The sequence below is a fragment of the Caloenas nicobarica genome, chromosome 7 (assembly GCF_036013445.1).
Source record: "Caloenas nicobarica isolate bCalNic1 chromosome 7, bCalNic1.hap1, whole genome shotgun sequence".
In the NCBI taxonomy this organism is placed as follows: domain Eukaryota; kingdom Metazoa; phylum Chordata; class Aves; order Columbiformes; family Columbidae; genus Caloenas; species Caloenas nicobarica.
The window spans coordinates 3053237-3071953 of record NC_088251.1 but is presented as its reverse complement, the minus strand read 5'-3'; the positions used below and the strand labels follow the sequence as shown (position 1 = coordinate 3071953).

Genomic DNA, 18717 nt, shown 5'->3' with positions numbered 1-18717 from the left:
GTATAATCTCCATACAAAGAGTAAAAAATGGAAATTACCAAAGGAGTAAAGAGAAAAAAACAAACAGTGAAAAATAGAAAAGGAAAGAATGCCCCTGGAAAATGTAAGAGAATACAGGTTACATTAGCTGTTAATATGAGAGAAGAAATATAATGAGGGGAAAAAAAAGCAAACAGAATGCAGAGATAAACAAAAAATGGGGAGGAAAAAAGCCCAGAATGTTCAGAAAGTGCTTAGCACTTGCAATGTTGATTAAAAATTATCAATGTGGGACTTTCTGCTAGTGGAAGTGCCCAGCCGGCATCAGCTGGCCCTAAAGGGCGTTATTTTCTGTTCAGTGTTTGTTCCATGCGGCGCTATATTTTGTACTTCATTTCCAGACTTGCTCAGTGGGTAAAATGGGTGGCAACTGTCCAGTTTTTCAATAGGGAAGTAACTTTTCCAAAAATCAAATGGAAATGTGACAGTATAGAAATACAATGGTAACAAGATGGGAACTTATGAGATACCAAACCCACACTGAAATATCTCCGTCATGTAAAGTCCAGGTCTGTCTTTGGATCACCTGGTAGTAGAGAAGGAGAATATTTCAGATGAAGAAAAGCAACGTCAATGTGCCGATACTTTATCCGTTTCTTTCCACCGTACATGATGCTCCTGGTTGATTCAGGGCTCGGTTGAACTGGATTCCCGGAGCTTTGCTCTGTCGGGGCTGCGGGTCCCAGCGCACGTGTTCACCTCTTCTGGCCTTTGCAGCCATTAAATAGCATTAAAATAAAGGTGAGTGACATGTGAAAAAGACATTTGCATGCCTGTTAAGGCCTATTTCACATCAGGTGTATGTTTCTTAAATTCTCCGTACTTTTAACTAGCTATAGGATGGTTTATAGGTCAAATTAAAGATCTTCCTTTTGCCTTACTAAACCTCACATGTGAAATTTCTCTTGAAATTTTTTTTTTTTAAAAGAACAAAACTGTAAGAAGAAAAATGATTTTTTTTTTACATATATTCGGAACAGAAAAACATGATTCAGACACACATGTAGGCATCAAACTTGCGCGCTGCCCAGGTTGGTGTACACAAATTCTCCTCAAAATTGACGGCTTTTGGTCAGCATTCCATCACTCATCTTCCTTCCTCACCATCATTCCAGAGACCATCTCTGCTAATTAAATTAAAAAGGAATTGTCACGAATGCTACACAAGAATGAAAAACTCCAGCACTTTCCTGTGTGTTGTTTATGATCTTCATAAAATACTTGTGTGTTAGGTGTAATTTAAACTGTGAGCTCCTGATAAAGTACCATCCATACCTACGATGCTGTATAAATAACAAAAAGGAAAGAATGCAGTCTATCAAATGCTCAAGGCTGAAAACTCATTTAGTCCTAAATTATTTCATTTATTGTGACCACAGATATTTAAATGTGAGATAAATTCTTATAAAGTCAGTTGTTAATAGGCACTATTAACTAAAATTTATATTAGTAATTGTAGATATTATTAACTGTGTGAACTGATAAAAAAGAAAAGCCTAATTGGAAAATGGAGATTAACTTCATTGCACAGAATGTAACAATATAACATATCTTGTTTGACTTCTCCGAATAACTAGACCTTACAGCCAAGTTTTCTGGAATGAATGTGTTCTTCAACGGTCAGAATGCGAGTCTGAATTCACATCGTACTGCTGAGAAATGCCAGTAGAGCTTAGAGCAGGAGAAAAGGAAACAACCCCCTGGAATTCCATGGAAATACACATAGAAATCCCATTCTTAGTACCACTGGAAGCAGAGGGGGATGGATGGACAGACAGATGGATGGATAATATGCTTTCAGATTGTATGTCTAAAAATAACCAAAGCTGAACTTAAAAAAAAAAAAAAAAAAAGAAAAAATACAAAAAAGAAATAAAATCCCTGCACTACAAACTGCCAAACAAAATCCACTGAAAGTACTAAACGTACATGAATTTGAAGATTTATTTTACAAATACTTGTTAGTACAACCCATCCGTATATATAATTTTTCATGGACGTTTATTATTGTACAATGTTCTTTTAAAGCGCGTGTAAGCAATGTGCACCAAACAAACGATGAGAGCTCTACAACTGCTCCCTGCAGCCCCATTTATCACCAAGACTGAAGAGAAATAACTTGAAGAGATACAGAGCTCTATCAGAACGAACAGGCAGAGGAAAAATAATTATTTCTACATTTTGTTATTTTCCCAAGCAGAATGAAAAAACATCAGGACATGCTTGCAGTGTTTGTTCTGTCAATGACAAAATTCTCATAAAAGCCAACAGTATCACACTGGATACACTATGGAGCTTTTGATTTCACAGTATTTTCAGTCCATTTAAACAGAATCTTTTAAATGTAAGTTCTGTTTTTACCAGATTAAAGACTGATTTCAATAAGGTCTGCTTGAAAACTGCTTTCATTATCCCAATGTTAAGCCCTTTTACTTTATTTTATTTTATGACTATGTGTCTACTTTGCACATTTTATAATTCTCCCTATGAGACCACCATACATGAAACAGGATTAAAGACTGAACTTTAGGAAGTCTATCCGCCCTGTTTAAATAGAGGCTTCTCCAGGCTGTATGTTAATGTAACTCAGTGCAGTATTTAATCATCCAAAGGAAAGAGAGACCGCTTTCGCAGAGATGTAAAATCTTATTTTTAGCAAATTAGGAAAGTGTCCACTTTTCAGGCTCATTACTCATAAGTGTGGCGATACATTGCTCAGCGCCGGTGCCTACTTGATCTAGAAATAAAAATGAAGAATATTCAATCATTAGAGGTCCTTATGCTATTCAATTATCGAATACCGAGGCAGTTAATTTTTTTTAGAGTGCTATGAGTAGCAACACTGATCTATGTTTGTCAGCTCAGGCCCCATGGCCGGGGTTTATCAGCCCAGGTGGCCTCAATTGTGGGCAGGTGGAGCTGGTTGACACTTATGGGAACCAGAATAAAACTTAAAGCAGCTCCCCAAACCCAATGCTTTCCCATCAACCTGCAATTGCTAGGTTGAAATACATCAATGGAATTCATTGAAATATTGTAGCTAAATGCTCTCCTTTTATATATAAAACATTCTCAAGTGAAAGACTTCTTTCTACTGGTTTAATGCTGGTGGAAATGTTTTTCCCTACAGGAGAGAAATATATTTTATTTCATTTAGAAGTTGCTACCGGTTTCTGAAGTTCAACCAGTTTGGTCGTATGTGTTGATGACTGGAATTTGCACGGCAGAGGTGAAGTCAAGTCTACTTCAAGCCCTCAAATATAGATCCCTGAACTACAGAGGAGGTGAATGACAGAGCCGCAGCTTGCAGGTAAGACAAAAAAATGCCAGGAAAAAACCAAAAATACCATGTGCTAAGGTCTGTAACCTTACTAGTAAGTAAACTAGAGGTGAGGTAACAAAACTGTTCAATTTTAAGAATGGCATCCACTTCCATCGGCTGGTAGAGAAGCTGTGCTGGGCGCAGTTGTTAACTTAACTTCATGCAAGGGAAAATGATGGGTTGACCTGCACTACCCATTGCAACCTGTTTTGCACATATTTTAAAAGGAGATGAATTATCCTCCCTCCACCGACCGCTGTGAGAGACTAGATGCAAACAGACTAAATACCCAATACCGGATTTATTTTAGGTAGATGAGATATATCCAGCCAAACTGTTCTGACAGGAACGGTGAGAACGGTCGTGGCCCTTCCTCTCAAATCAGAGCTGCTGCTGGAAATGTCAGTAAATTCCCCTTAAGGGGCACATTAACCCCTTGCAGCAGAATACAAGGTCTGGAATCCACACCTCATTCCATGTCAAATGCAGTGGTTTTTAATCCGTTATAACTGATGGAGCACTTAGATAAATATTCACAGCTTTCTGTTCTGTGCAATAGACCACTGTGATGCTGTAGCTCTTGCAATAAGATATAGCTCTTGCTTCATTTTAATCTATTTATATATTCTAGAGAGCTGACTTTTTTTTTAATCCCATCTTGCTTATCAAAACTGCTCTGTATTTGCAGAGCCAAATTCATCACCTCTGCACCTGCATAATCATTTACACTAGAGCAAAACAGTATAAAGGGAAAACTGAGACCACAACCCCAAATTGCAATACTTCACACTCTCTTTGCAGGGATAGAACTGAGTGCAGAAGGTGAAATTGTGAAATAGGCCAATTACTACTTTCACTGCAGCCTGGTCCTTCCTTGATATGTAATCCAAGCTTGTATTTTTCTCAGGTTTGCCCTTCACTGTGAAGGCAATCACTAAGCCGACACATAGCAACTTATATCTATTTCTTGTCTAGCCTTACAGCTCTTATAGCAAGCGTATTTTCTTCTCTTTCATGATTCCTATCATCCAGTCTGCAGTGATATCCTTGGTCAGAAAATTCCAAGATCTGTAAGTTACTGCTGCCCTGCCATGAGCAAATACAATGGTTTAATTAGTATTTTCGTGGGTGACCTGGGGGAAACAGCTTCAGAAGGTGACAGCCTTGCACAGGAGGTGATGTTGGGTATCGGACTCTGTCTGCAACGCTGTAAATCGGGTAAATAATTCTGCTGAATCAGTAGGCTAAATGGATGTAAAAGAGGTGTATTTGTGATTAGAGCAGAGCTCTAGACCTCTGCTGCTCACCAAGGCCTCAGCTAGAGAAGGCAGCAATGACTGCAGGAATTAAGAATATTAGCGTAACTTCTTGAATCCTCACTTCTGCCAGGTCCCCAGCCCAGGGCGCAAGTTAAATTGTTTCTGCAACATATCACGAGAAACCTCCTTGCGCATGGCGTGGTGAAACCCTAATGAAACCCTGCGTGGGACCAGGATTTCACTCTCATGTTTATCATTACTCCTCAGCACATTCTTCAGCCAATTACTTGTCCTCGTAATTGCATTTCTACGTAATCCATTTTGATTCATTTGTCAAACACAATTTCGAGACGCGCTCTGTCAAATGCTTTAGTAAATTCTAGATGCTTTAATATACTTCATTCCCTTCTTCCACTAATTTAGAATTTAATTTAAAAAGTAATCATTTTTTCTTGGCATGATTTGTTCTTTACATACCCATGTAAGCAATACTACTTTAAAAATCAAATACAATTGTGAACCTTACATAACCTCAAATATTTTTTTCTGAGGAAGCATGACACTTCAGTCAACAGTATTCGTCTTGAGAGTAAAAATATTTTCTATTTAGAAAGACCCCCAATGTTATTTCTACTTTTGTGCTTTCGTGGTGCATTTCTATCATACAGTTCATTTTTTGAAGCCAAAGAGCAAAATGGCACATCATTATTACAAAGTTTTTATGTAGTTTTGGATTTTTATTTGGTGTGACCCAAATATACATGGATCTGTAAAGACTGAAATCAGATTTTTTTTTAATCATCATGAATGTATGTCTGTTTTAATCAAGTTAAATATGACATGCTGGTTGCATAAATCTCTCCCCAGCAGAAAATCTCTTAACTTTATACATATATATTCATCCCATTGAGTTTTCAGTTACTGGCAAGTATAGTTTAAGTGTTAGTAGCTGTAGAGTTGTCTGGTCTATAGTCTGTATAGTATATATAGGCTGTCTCTGTAAGGACAAGGATGGGTACCATGAGATGATTTATCCCATTCTGACACATCTGAGATAACCAGGCTCCAACTCCTTACAAACAGAAAAGTTCTACCTAAAGTTCTTACCTAAGAAAAACAAGACACCAATAATCTGAATTACTCTTCAAAAGCTGCCAAATGAGAAAACATTTAGTACCACAAGGCCTTCTGTTTGTCTGAAAGTATCAGCTGAAAAGAGAATAATTATAAAGGTGAATTTGACTCACCTTGTTGTATCTGTGTAATATACAAATTTTTCCAGGACCAAACCTTAACACTTTTATTTGTCCTGAAATTTAAACATTAGCAAACAATGTGTCACTGAAGAAATTTATGTGTAATATCTCCAACTTCTGTCAAAATAACTCACAGTAAACACCAGCAGCAATCTCGAAAATCCAAAGAATGAACATATACGTCATTCGTTAGAGGTCCTGTATCTTTATAATGCAGAAGAACAGAATCAATATCATGTAGCGACGGAAGGTCTAGTAGATCATTTCATACATACCAGTTCATATTTACCTATAATTACAATTCACAGGAGCACATTTCTGCAATCAAGAGACAGGGATGCACAGCATGAAAAAACATTTAGCACAGAGCAGACTGCATGAATAATTGCCTGTCAGAGCGGCTTATTAAAGGGAAACTACAATTTTACAAGACAATTCTTCTATCTGCTTGTCTAATCTAAAGACAGGTATAAAAATATAAAGAGTTCAAGAAAAAGGTATTTCTTACTCTGAAGTTGAATTAAAAGTTCAGTTTTTAAAGCGTTACACGAACCATCAAAAGGTGACAATTTTGATACAGGCATAAACACAGACCTTTCTAAATTGGAAAGTTAATCCTTTGTACATTGAGGTAGGGGAGGTATTTGCAGGCAGCGAGATGAAGGGGATGGCTATGGAAACCACAGCCCCTGGTGTCAGCACAGGTACCTGGTGATGGAATCTGTGGTACGTCCTTCAAAACGTAAAGAGCAGATGTACCTGGTGTGCGGCTGCAACCAAAGGAGCCATTCCAGCGGCTGCTGCCTTCCAGGTGGAACCATCAGCAGGCACTTGCTGGGATGACTGGAGCCTTGCAGAACAACGTTTTCCCTCTAAATGCTTCACCAGGCAAACGTCAAGAAGCACCTTGTGTCCCAGTTCAGCCCTGTCGTTTCATGCAGACCTCCCCAGCATCAACACTGAAGGGCTGAGAGTTGGGGTGTTCAGCCTGGAGAAGAGGTGGTTCTGGGGAGACCTTATTGAGGCCCTTCTGTACTTAAAAAGGGCCGATAAGAAACATGGGGACAGACTTTTTATCAGGGCCTGTTGCGATAGGACAAGGGGTGATGGTTTTAAACTAAAAGAGGGGAGATTCAGGCTGGACATGAGGAGGAAATTGTTGGCCCTGAGGACGGTGAGAGCCTGGCCCAGGTTGGCCAGAGAGGTGGTGGATGAAGCATCCCTGGAGACATCCCAGGCCAGGCTGGACGGGGCTCTGAGCAACCTGAGCTGGTGCAGATGTCCCTGCTCACGGCAGGGGGGGCACTGGGGGAGCTGGGGAGGCCCCTCCAACCCAAACTATTCTCTGATTTTATGATTCTATGAACATGTTCGCGCATCCTTTGCAGCAGGCCGGGTAGAGGCTCCACGCCACCCAAGGAGGGCCTGACTCCCGACACCGGGTGCTCAGTTTCCTGGAAGAACTAATTCTGCTTTATTCATCTAGTTAACAGGTTTTACTTCCTCCTCTCTGACTGATGCTCTTAGAGAGCAGGGAGATTGAAGCTAAAGAGAATTAAATCTAAACCAAAATCATGGTGGGGGGGAGAGAATAAGGAAAATCCACTTTAAAAACCCCCAACAACCCAAAGCAGGAAAAGGCATCGCAAATGAACCCATGGCCTTTGGTGATAATTCAGCTTCATATACCTATTTTGGCTTTTAAAAAATGTCATAGCATTCTTTTTATGCCTTTCAGGTGATTCGGAGGTACACACCCTGAAAGCGATAGAACAAAATAGTTCATTACTGAAGTGCATTCAAAAATAAATGAAAACATAACATTACAGGCCTCAGGAACAGCACCCGCAGCGTTCTTCAAATCAGGAACATCCTGTCAGGCTTGGTTTAATACTTGTGATTGGAAGACTGAAACCTGTTCACTCATGAGCTAGTCTAGAGCTAAATTCCACCAAAATCAATCTGAGTCCTTCCATTGATTTCTGAGAGCTTGGACCAAGGCCAGGGTTGAAAGAACAAAGGCAGCAGCTTTAAAAATGCTGCACAAAAATTTCTTTCCCTTCCTTCTGACGACCACTGCTGAGACTTTAAGCCATGTCACGGTCTCTGCCTGGACGCTGAGACTGTCATAGCAGCGGTGGCTTTGACAATGGTCATAATCTGGATTTTCCATTGTGAAATACGCCAAGTCCTTTTATATACAGTAAGTCGTCATAAAAATCACCAGATGGAAACATCTCATGGTCATTGAAAAAGAAGCTTTGCTCCTTTCCAAGTTATACACTTGGTAATGTTTCACTTGAAAAAACTACCAACTTTTTTATAACAATCCAAGAGAACTTACAGCTCACGATTCTCTCTGAGAACATTCAGACTCCAGGAATATATGGCTTGGTTTAGAAAAAATATTATTAGTTCTGGATATTATAAAACTGTCATAGTTTCCAGAAAAGGTTGTAAACAAATTATTGGGACTTTCTCTTCCAGGAAATACATTAAAAACCATAAAGTAAAAAAAAATAAGTTGGCCAGCAAGAAAACTGTCTAGACAAAGCTTCCATTATATGATTTAACAACTCCCTGCAAATGCTGCTGAAAGATAAAATTGGATTCCTGTCCAAAATATTAATACTTTTATTGCAGTTTATGGAAATACATGTATTTTATAGATACACACACATATTCATTTACAGATAGATGACAAACATTCAAAAAGGTCTGGAAAATGGTTCACTTTATCAGTATTTCTCTATTAAGTAAATTATCATTTTTCAGGTGGAGGCTTCTGAGGAGGAGGGAGATTTCTTCATTTTCAGACAAGTATTTCTGTATTTCCATTTCAACCACTGTCAACGCACGTTTGTGAGTAGTTACTATGGGCGACACAAACAACTTCTGATAGAGTGAGGAACAGCGCTCACAACTTTCTATTTCCAAACAACTCCACATAAATAGTTTGCAAGTTGAAGTTTTGGCAGAGCCAGAGCGAGCTCAGGAATACAGAAACCAGCTTTATTGTATTTGACTCATCTAAGTGCAGTATCCTCATGAAATAAAGTGATGTTTTTTTCCAGTGTGACAGGAGAGAATTTTGAGATGTTTTTCTAAGTCAGACAAAAGGAAAGCACTGATCAGCTCTTCTTTTTCTAGGCGTAGCAATGCACTGTTTAATGTTTGGTAGCCAACTGCAGTATAATTGCAAAATAGTTCGATGTGGAAAATCAGCCTCTTACTTGAGACCCATGTAAAATGTAGGCTCTGTCTTCACTTTCCCAGCATCCTGGATCTTAGATTTTTGGAAGAAAAATGCAGCTTGTTTCAAAAAGGAATATTTATGCCAAAGTAAATTTCAAAATTGTCCTGGTACACCTGGTCACAAACTATTTTCTATTTACGAGCTAACATTCACTGTTAATAGCCAAAAGACTGTCTCAGGATTACTAAGAATTTGTGTGGTAATATAGACAAGAAAAAAATCAAAGTTAAAACAGTGTGAACTAGTAACTGTGTGGGGTTTATTTGGATAGAAGAGCTCTAAAAAAAAGCTTCATTTTTAAGCTTTCTGACTGTGCCAAAATAGGAAAAACAAAGGAACACAAACCAAAAACTTGGAAAGAAAGGCTAACAATTACAGAAGATCAAAAGCAAGTGGTTGAGCTCTTGGCTTGCTATATACTCCCAGGTGAATAAATAATATGTCATTTTGGAGGAGCTGTTTTGAGCTACTTTAATCAATTGTGAGGTACAATATTCAGTGGAAATGTATTTTTCTGACTGGAATTGGACCTGTCATGCCAACATGGCTGGGAAGTGTGGAGTTACCATCTCATCATCTGCTCTGAGAGCGGCCAGGGGCAGCAGCACAACCTCTTATTCTATGGTGAATCTCAGAAATTATTTTAAAAAGCTTTTTAGAAAACCAACCCTGCCACCTTTACAGTAGGGTAGGAAAGCCTGTCGGTCTGTTTCGGAGAGAAATACATTGAGAAAGCTGCTTTAGATCAAACCATGGTCAAAAGCGATGTCAGCTTCCTACACCCTGTGTGGTCTCCTGGGCATCCTCCCATCCCTTTCTAACTTGTTCTTGTATGGCTATAAAATTTGGATAAAAATTTGTTAGGATGTTTTTTTGTATTTTCTTTAAAAATTAACACTTTTCTAATACGTGCAATTTCTGTGAATCCTGCCTGGTTCTTTTTTCCTACAAAATTTTTTTCATCATTGCTTCAAATACTTCATATTTCAGTAACTGGTTTCTCAAACAGGTGCTAGCACATCATGTTCTTCCATTGTCATTTCTCGTTGTCATCTCATATTGTTCAGCAAAAGATGAGAGGGAACATTGTCTGCAGACCGAGGAAATCATAAAATCTAACCCTGCCCTGGCTAATGTGTCACTTTTGGCCTTAGGAAAATCACATAATCAAGAGGTGACACTAGTGGTCTGATATTCTGAGTTTCTCCCTTTTGGAATGCCTGCTCATTTTAAAAAGCTGGCCCTAGCTCTGCTGCCTCTCGGTTGTAAATGGAGATAAGGACACCTTGCTGTCTCACAAGAGAGAGTTAATATTTGTTCAGTGCTTTCAAAATGTTAAGTGCTACATAAGTGCTAAGCATTATTAAGAGGAATAATGTATGTTTTCATCCTGAGCTCGTACTCTTCTATCCGACCATTATCTACCTTATAATAAATAATGATTTTACCAGCATATAGTCCCAAAAATATCTTTCTCGCTCTGCTTAGAAAATGGTCGTAATTTTTATTATGAGACTTGACCATAATGCATCAGATTTAAAATCATCCATCTGTTGGAGTTTATAAAGTAAGACAACTGGTCTCGGGGAATGATTCCTCCATAACTTTTAACATACAGCATTTTGGTTTGGCGGTTATCACAGAGCTTGCCAAAGAGTAGGTAAATGCAGTTCATAATCTCATTTTGAGTATAAATGTCAAACATATGCAAAATATACCAGTAAACAGAAAAAGACCCAAGTAAAAACTTGTACTATTGGTTATTTAAAGCTGTTGTAGGGGATCAGGTTATCACTAAACAATAGTAAACTATATGTTAGCTTATGTTGTGGAATCATTTATGCTACCCTTAACTGCTTTGGGCTTGACTGTAAAACTTGTAATGATACTCCTGAGCACTTACTCATGGGTGCTATTAAGGGTTAAAGTCCAGCTCTCATAAGGAACTGATAAAAAATAAGTTTAGTTTGCTTTGGAGTTTACAAGATATCACTCACGTGAGTGTATCTCGGTCATGTTGATAAGTATTGGAAATAAAGTGTTGGAAATAAAAAAGCATACCTAGACTGGGTGAAATTTTGGGCTGCAGTGAAGCTGTATAAAACCCTTTTGTAGAAATGAAAACACATTTCTTGTAGCACTGTAAAAGTCATATAACACTTTTCTATTCTAGAACACAAGATGAAATAGCAGGTTATAAGCTAAGTTGTATCTGTGATAATCGTATCCTAAAATGCATCACTTTGGAAACCCTTGTGTATTTATAAAGCGTAGCTAGGAGATGTTCACACATTTGCATTTAAACATCAAACCCACTGAAGATATCTTGTTCATTGTATCACTTTCAGTACAATACAGTAAAAACCACCTGAAGTATTTCCAAAGGAACATAACTTATGAAACAATCGCTATCAGTACATACAACCAAGCCCCATTTTTTAGGCTAAAACATGAACAGTTTAATAAAAAAATTACTTAACAAATTAGTGTCTTTATCTCCTTTTCGAAATGATTATCTTTATCTCCTTTCTGAACTTAAAAATAATTAATTGCTCTTTATATTCCTAATAGCCCCATAACCTGTAAATATGAAAATTCAAAGGCAAGAAGGGAGTAAATGCTGATTAAGAGTCAGCAGAATGGAAAGAGAGGTGCCCTCTTCAACCCATCTAAAAGATCCTAAACCAGTGTGATGTATGTAATATATGTCACAGTAGCTATATAAATTCAAATGTTGCTTTTGTCTGCTGGCAATTGATGTCCTGCATCTGGCACGCTGGTCATCAGAAATGTCATCCTGCTAGAAGAAAAGCTTAAGACACATCCATATATAGTTAAAATGCTTCTATAAAAGGAAAAGTAAAGATTACTGAGCATTCCTTAAAAATATATGGGCAAAGCCTAGAGTAGCACAAAACATCCCTGTAGCTGTTGTCAAACTTCTGTCCAGGTTTATAAATGCCACACCTTGGCTGAAGCCAACAGGAGCATCAAAGGAAATTCAGATTTGGCTTCTTAATTCTCCCTGAAAATTCTCCACATTTGTCTGCAAGAGATCCTTAAGGTAATCATACATATATTAGACATATATTAGACCAAGGCATTTCTGTAACACAAACTTATAAACTTAATTTTATTTCCATTCTGATTAGGAGCAATCAATTCAAAACAAAACCAAAACCCCAAACAACAACAACAACCCCCAACCACAAACAAACACCACCAAAAAAAAGCCCAAAGCCAAAACCCACACAAAATAAGTATTTTTTCAAACCAAAAGAAGTATTTTTTAAGTGTATTTCCATCAAGTATAAAAATCTCCTAATTTGTGCGTACCCAAACGTGAAACACAGGTAGCTGTTCTTCATAGAAATGATCTAAAGCATTGAGGTTGTTGCCCCCAAATGCAAATTGTAGAGCAAAAGGAGATGATGAGCATCTGGAATAGAAGCAATAATATTTCCAACAGAATATCTTTAGTAGAAATAGAAAAGCAAAACATTTATTATATGATTGTGTAGGTCCTCCACATCCCCACCTGGGAGGAATATTTCCAAAAGGAATTTGCATCGTGTATGTAGAATAACTACTTATATGTTTTGACTGAAAATGTTGAATTTAACTACAGGGCCTGACAATGAAAAAGAAGAAAATTACAAAAACTGTGATATTTAACTGAGACAGAACATTCCTCTCGTGTAGTCATATGCAATAAGTATGAAATATAACTTGATTGCATCTGTACATTTATAGAGTCTCTCTTATTTGTTGCAAATATATTTCATGCAGGGCAACAGATCTGTTTCCATTCATCCTCTTCAAAGAATGCACCTCGTTTCTGTGACAGGAATTTCAAATATCATTCATGGCCAAATACTTCATTTGGATTTCTTGGAGTTAATGTTATGAAAAGGAATGTTTCTTTGCTCCAAGACAAGTGCCTCCAATTCAATGTGATGCATTAAAAAAATAAGGTGAGAATCCAAAGAGCTGACATAATGATGTGATAAAACCTTCAGATTTTATGGAAAAAAGTATTTTCCAGTTTCCTCTTCATAAATGAAAAACATATATGCACAGTGTGAAGAAACGTATTATGCCTAAGTATGTAAAATATGTCAGCTTGAACATTTTACAGTTTAATGAAAAATATTTTTGGGGAGTATACTTTGTATTATGTTTGCTGGAGGAAAATAAAAATACTTTATTTTCTCAGTATTCCAGTCCTATCCCATTACCATTTTTTTCCTAGCTGTAAAAACCCCAGCATTAGGATATTTATACATTGTGAATTAAGAGGACTATTTTTTACTGGTTATCAAAATTTTGATGGCATTAGCACTATTTATAACATGTTACTGGTTATCAAAATTTTGATGGCATTAGCACTATTTATAACATGTTTTCATCAAAGTGAAAATGTGGAAAGTGATACAATGCACATAGACCCTCAGTGGTCTCAGCGAGGCTTTATGTTGGTCATGGGATTACTTGTGTTGTTCCTGGTAGAGATCACGGTCAGACAACAGGACAAATGGCTTTTTCCACTGATGTCAAAATAAATTTTGCCATTGGATTTAATATGTAATACGTAGAGGCTGTAAAAAATTCTTCAGCTTTCATTTTATTGACTCTGTTACTCCCTGCGTTAGGAGTGTACTTAATCTTGGGTATATGTAATTACCGTTTAGTGCAGATATACATGTAAACTGGGACTAAGGAGTGCCAATCTACATGGGAATTTAATTTAACCCTTAGTTAACACTTGAACAAAAGTTGTCAGCAGTAACTTTCTCATAAATGTGCTTCTTTAGCCTCCCTCAAAACAGAAACAAGTACCAGCTTGAGTTTCAGATTGGAATCTTGAGGCCCAGAAAGGATAGAATATAGCAATAACTCACTTTATTAGCTAATTACAGCTATCTGCAGGTTTCAATTAACATCAGAGTGCTGCTTTGTATCCCCTGTTCACATCTTGTATCTGCAAAGCTACCACGGCGTTCAGGGAACTGATCCCTGGCTATCAGTGATCTTAATGAAAAGGCAATCAGGTTCCCTGATTTACAGATTATTACAGCAATAGTCTTAAAAATCTCTAAATCACCTAATGCCTGCTCAGTTTTGGAGTGTTGCAGCACATATAACATTTTGTTACACCACAAAAATACCGCACTAGTTGTAGAGAACTGCAAAATACTCATAATTAGAAATAAATACTATTGCTGCACTGCTTCTGCATTTCATTTCTCCTTTCTCTTGCACGGAAAACCAAAGATGACTCCAGGAACAGGGCAAGTAGGTCCATTATTTCAGTTAATTCACTTTATCTTATAAGAATAAACCCGCTAAATCAAAGAGCTCGCTTGTCAGTTGTCTTTGGTATGACTCTGATCATTTAGGGTAAAGATGACGATGATAACGATGATGAGCCACGAAGCTGAATATGAAAACTTCTGATCTTCTCACTCCCGGGCATGATGCATAAAGGTGCGCTGGTTCGCTCTACAATGGCCTTTGGATTCTGTGGGACGGGAGCAATGAAATTCAGATTAGTCCGAATGTGTAGGTGGCGACCTGGGAAACAAATCTGAAGGATGGGAAATGGGAAGGCACAGTAATACAGAGCAGACTCCTTCAGGTGTTTGAGACAAATACTTGGTCTCAAAACCTGACAATAACCAACGCTGTTGTGGAAACTGACCCCCTGCATCCCTAATGATACAAGAAAATAAGAGCAGAGGAAAGCGATTCAACCCAGACCTCAAAAGAGGATCTACTCTCATTCTTAAATTTGCGGTATGGAGCTTCTCCTTTGGTGGAGGACTAGTCCTTACAGATGACAGCCAGGCAGACGTTTCACTTCTCCTTATTTCCCTCAAGTGTTATCCTTCTGCTTTCTGCTAACTAATTTTTACAGCCTTTACTTTCCTCTGCCAAAGACTGGTTGGGATCGGCTCGCTCATTTCCCTTGCTCATGTTTTTGCAATCACATATCCCACACTCTAATTAGGCAGGAGATGTCAAGTTTGTACCAGGTTTGTGATATAGGTTTAGAAATCATGTGGTTTCTAATCTTTATGGGCAAGGAAGGATTTTCTCAGGAATTGGGGCTCATCACCACGGCAATACCCAAATGCAGAGAGTCTGCTACTCTTGAACGTGAGCAGAAACCTTGTTCTAGTGCTGCATCCCAGGGAAGGAAGCAGAAATAAGAACTCAAGGGCCAGGTGGGTGGAGAGATCAGAGCGGGAGCTAAAAAACCCAAAGAAACGGGTAATTTCTCAGGAGCAGGCTGGGATCCTTCTGCCGGAGCTGCCTGGTAGCACAGCACTGAGGAAAGTCACCTTGTTTTCATACGGAGCTGGTTTTGTGTCACTAAACAATGGGTATAAACTGGAACACGGGAGGTTCCATTTAAATTTGAGAAGAAACTTCTTCCCGGTGCGGGTGCCAGAGCCTGGCCCAGGCTGCCCAGGGAGGTTGTGGAGTCTCCTTCTCTGCAGACATTCCAACCCGCCTGGACACCTTCCTGTGTAACCTCATCTGGGTGTTCCTGCTCCGGCGGGGGGATTGGGCTGGATGAGCTTTCGAGGTCCCTTCCAACCCGTGACACTCTGTATTTCTGTGAAACAAACTTTTCGGCAGCGTAAGGCCAGGTGTACCTGATTAGACAACTCAGGAGACTGACCGCGAGGCACCACCCGCTCTCCTTTGTGTGGGAACCAGGCGGGGTCCCCCCGGCTCTTCCAGCCGGTGCGAGCGGGCTGGGGCCGCGGCCCGTTCCCTCACGGGCCGCCCGCTGCGCCCCCCGGGGCCGCTGCCCGGGCGGCGGTGGGGCCGGGCGGCGGTGGGGCCGGGCGGCCCCGCTCCGCCCGCGCTGCCCCGGCCCGCCCGCTGGCTCCGCCCGCACCACATGACTCCGCCGTCGCTAGAAACTTTTCCCGTCCCGCGGTGGGAAAATGGCGGCGTGAGGAGCGGGGGCTCTCGCACCCCCCTCCCCCCCTTCAACCCAGCGCCATGACCCGTTGGGTTCCCACCAAAAGGGAGGAAAAATACGGCGTAGGTGAGGACCCTCCCGGCCCCGCTCCCGCCTGTTGCGCTGCGGAACCCGCAGCCGCGGGCCTCCCCCGCTCCCCTTCCCTTCCCCGGCTCCCCCGGAGCCGCTGTCCGGCCGAGCCCCGCTCCGTGCGGCCGCCCCGGGCCGCGCTCCCCCGGGCGGCGGCGCCCGCCGCTTCCGCGCCGGCTCCGGAGCCCCCTGGGCCGGCCGCGGGGCCGGGACGCGGCGCGGGGTCCCGCCGGCTCCCCCCGGGCTCGCTCCGCTCCCCGCCCGGCGGGCTTTGCCGGGGGAAAGTTTAGAAGTCGGCTGGGAGCGCCGCGGAACCTGCGCTGGAGTCATCCTCGCTAAAAACTTGCCTTTTCTCTGTCTCCTATGTATTTTTCTTTTCTTCCCGAGTGCTGCTTTTGTCTGAATAGTAGAGGGATCTGAGTTTGTTGTTTCTTATTTTTTTTTTTCATTGGTTTGTTTTTTGTTTCCCTTCCTAAACAGGATCCACTTCCAGTGCTGGATCCTGGGTTTAAACTGCATGGGGGCGCTGGGAGCCCCCCCCGGCCCGGGTGCTGCCCGCTGCTCCATCATCCCGCATCCCTCCTTGGGAGAGGAAGGTTTTGCCAGGGGAAAAGGCTCCTGGTTTTGCAGGGAGTGTGATTTTTCATACAGATGAGGGGTTTTCCCCTGCACGCTGCGGTCCGGGGATCCGTTTCGTACTCGGCTTCTTCCGTCCCTCGCAAACAGAGGGGGATTGTTCTCTGCCGGGGCGTTAAAACATCTCCGCAGGAATTAAACAGAACCCAACTGTGGTGGTTTTGGGGAGCGTTGTACAGAGAGGGAGCATCTTGAAGATGTTTCGGTCGAAAGCGGTTTTTTTTAGGGGTTACGGAGGAGAAAAGTTCACGGGTGTGAGTGAGAGCGTTTGTCTTGGGGGAGGAAATAATAAATCTGACTTCAATTTGGACTTAGGAAATTCAATGTCTACCGCAGTTCCTAGACTGGGTTGGTGAAGAGTAACTTTTCATATTTACCCACAGCTTGGCCTTGTATAAACAACGTGAGCAGGAAGAAGGGAGTTTCTGGCTATAACCAGAGCCCAAGTGAAATTATGGAATTAATTTTAAATTCTTTGCGTGCATTCCTAGAAAACAAGAGGATGACTTGTAAATTACTGGGAAATCCTGGCTGGGCAGTTACACCGCGTGAGAGCTGCGGGTAAATTTCAGCGCTGAGGGTGCAGGGCGAATATACAGAAGTGCTACAGATGGCGGTCGCTCATTTGATTTTCCAAATACCTGCTTTGTGGTGTGGGGTGGGTCGGGTATTTTGGAAGGATTGGAACGACTAAATCATCATGTCATACACACCAGGGTTATGAACCAGGGACACTCGAAAGCGAGTTCCTTTTCTGCAGGAACTCATCTCTGTGATTGCCCAGACCTGGTTTTTCAGGAATCGATGTCTTGAAAGTGATTTTGAAAGCGTGAGAGAATAAGAAGCGCGGAATAAACCGAGTATTTTAAAATATACTTTTAAGTATATTTGGATATCCAGTGTTGGAAATTGTATGTGTACTAAGAGAACTAGACTTAAAAGTATTTTAAGAAAAAAAAAAATTGTTTCACAGTTTCGCAAAGCACAAGATTATGTGCTCAATTGGTGCTCAATTGATAATTTTTGTTTGTGTCCACTGCTCTGGAGAGAAGTTTGTTGTGGTTTTATGATAATTTTTTTTTTTCTGTGATAATTTCTGTTGTTTTTTCCTGCCAGTTAGCCAAGAGGGAAGGTCCGCAGCAAAATTAGGGTATTCCTCTGCTGAACTGCAGGGTTGTGAGAGTTGAAAGTAGATGTAGTGTTACAAGGAGACAAAATCGGGTTTAGAGCTGATTGAACGTTGCGATTTGCTGGCCCGCGTTATGCTGTTAGACGCCGTTTTGGGAGGGATGGTGCTTTTTTGGTGTCACCTGGTTTCCTCCTGAGGAAGGGGAACATTCAGTTTGCTCGCACATGTTTTACACATCTTCGTGTTGTTCAAAAAAGGCGCTTCTGTGACCTGCGAGACTTCTGGTCGTTTATTTTTTGTTGCCCGTGAAGCTTTCAGGGTGTGGAGAATTGGCGTGGCAGTAACACAGTCCCAAAGAGAAAGGGCGAAGGCACTCTTCAAGGTGAACACGCTAATAAACGAGTTATTAATTATCATTTTTCTTCCGAGCTATTTGGCATGGGCAGTCCCAGAGACTGACAACGGACCAGTATTGTCTGATGGTGGAACAGAAACATCTGCCTCTTCCCAAATAATTAAAACTGTTGATTAGTGTTAATTGGATTGTGAATTGAACTGCTATCTGAGTCAGACATGTATGTAATAGACGAAGTGTGTACATTTTGCTACAGCAAATAACAGGAAGGTATCTATTGTTGTGGGTTGTATTCTGTTGCATTGGTGGGAGCTCAGAAATGCGTGTATGTATACAAACGAGTGCGTATATAAATACAGAACGTTTGTGTATAAAATATACGCGTATGTATAGCAATAC

The 18717-nt window shown here is 40.6% G+C and overlaps 1 protein-coding gene across 2 annotated transcripts in view; it reads left to right on the top strand.

Annotated features, from left to right (window-relative positions):
• Positions 1-16068: 16068 nt before the first annotated feature.
• Positions 16069-18717, top strand: part of DOCK1 (dedicator of cytokinesis 1) — a 287412-nt gene continuing 284763 nt past the window's right edge. For both annotated transcript variants that reach the window (XM_065639491.1, XM_065639490.1), the window contains exon 1: positions 16069-16195. In XM_065639491.1, the coding sequence (XP_065495563.1) occupies positions 16150-16195 (46 nt within the window). In that variant the 5' untranslated portion in view covers positions 16069-16149. The remainder of the gene's footprint in view (positions 16196-18717) is intronic.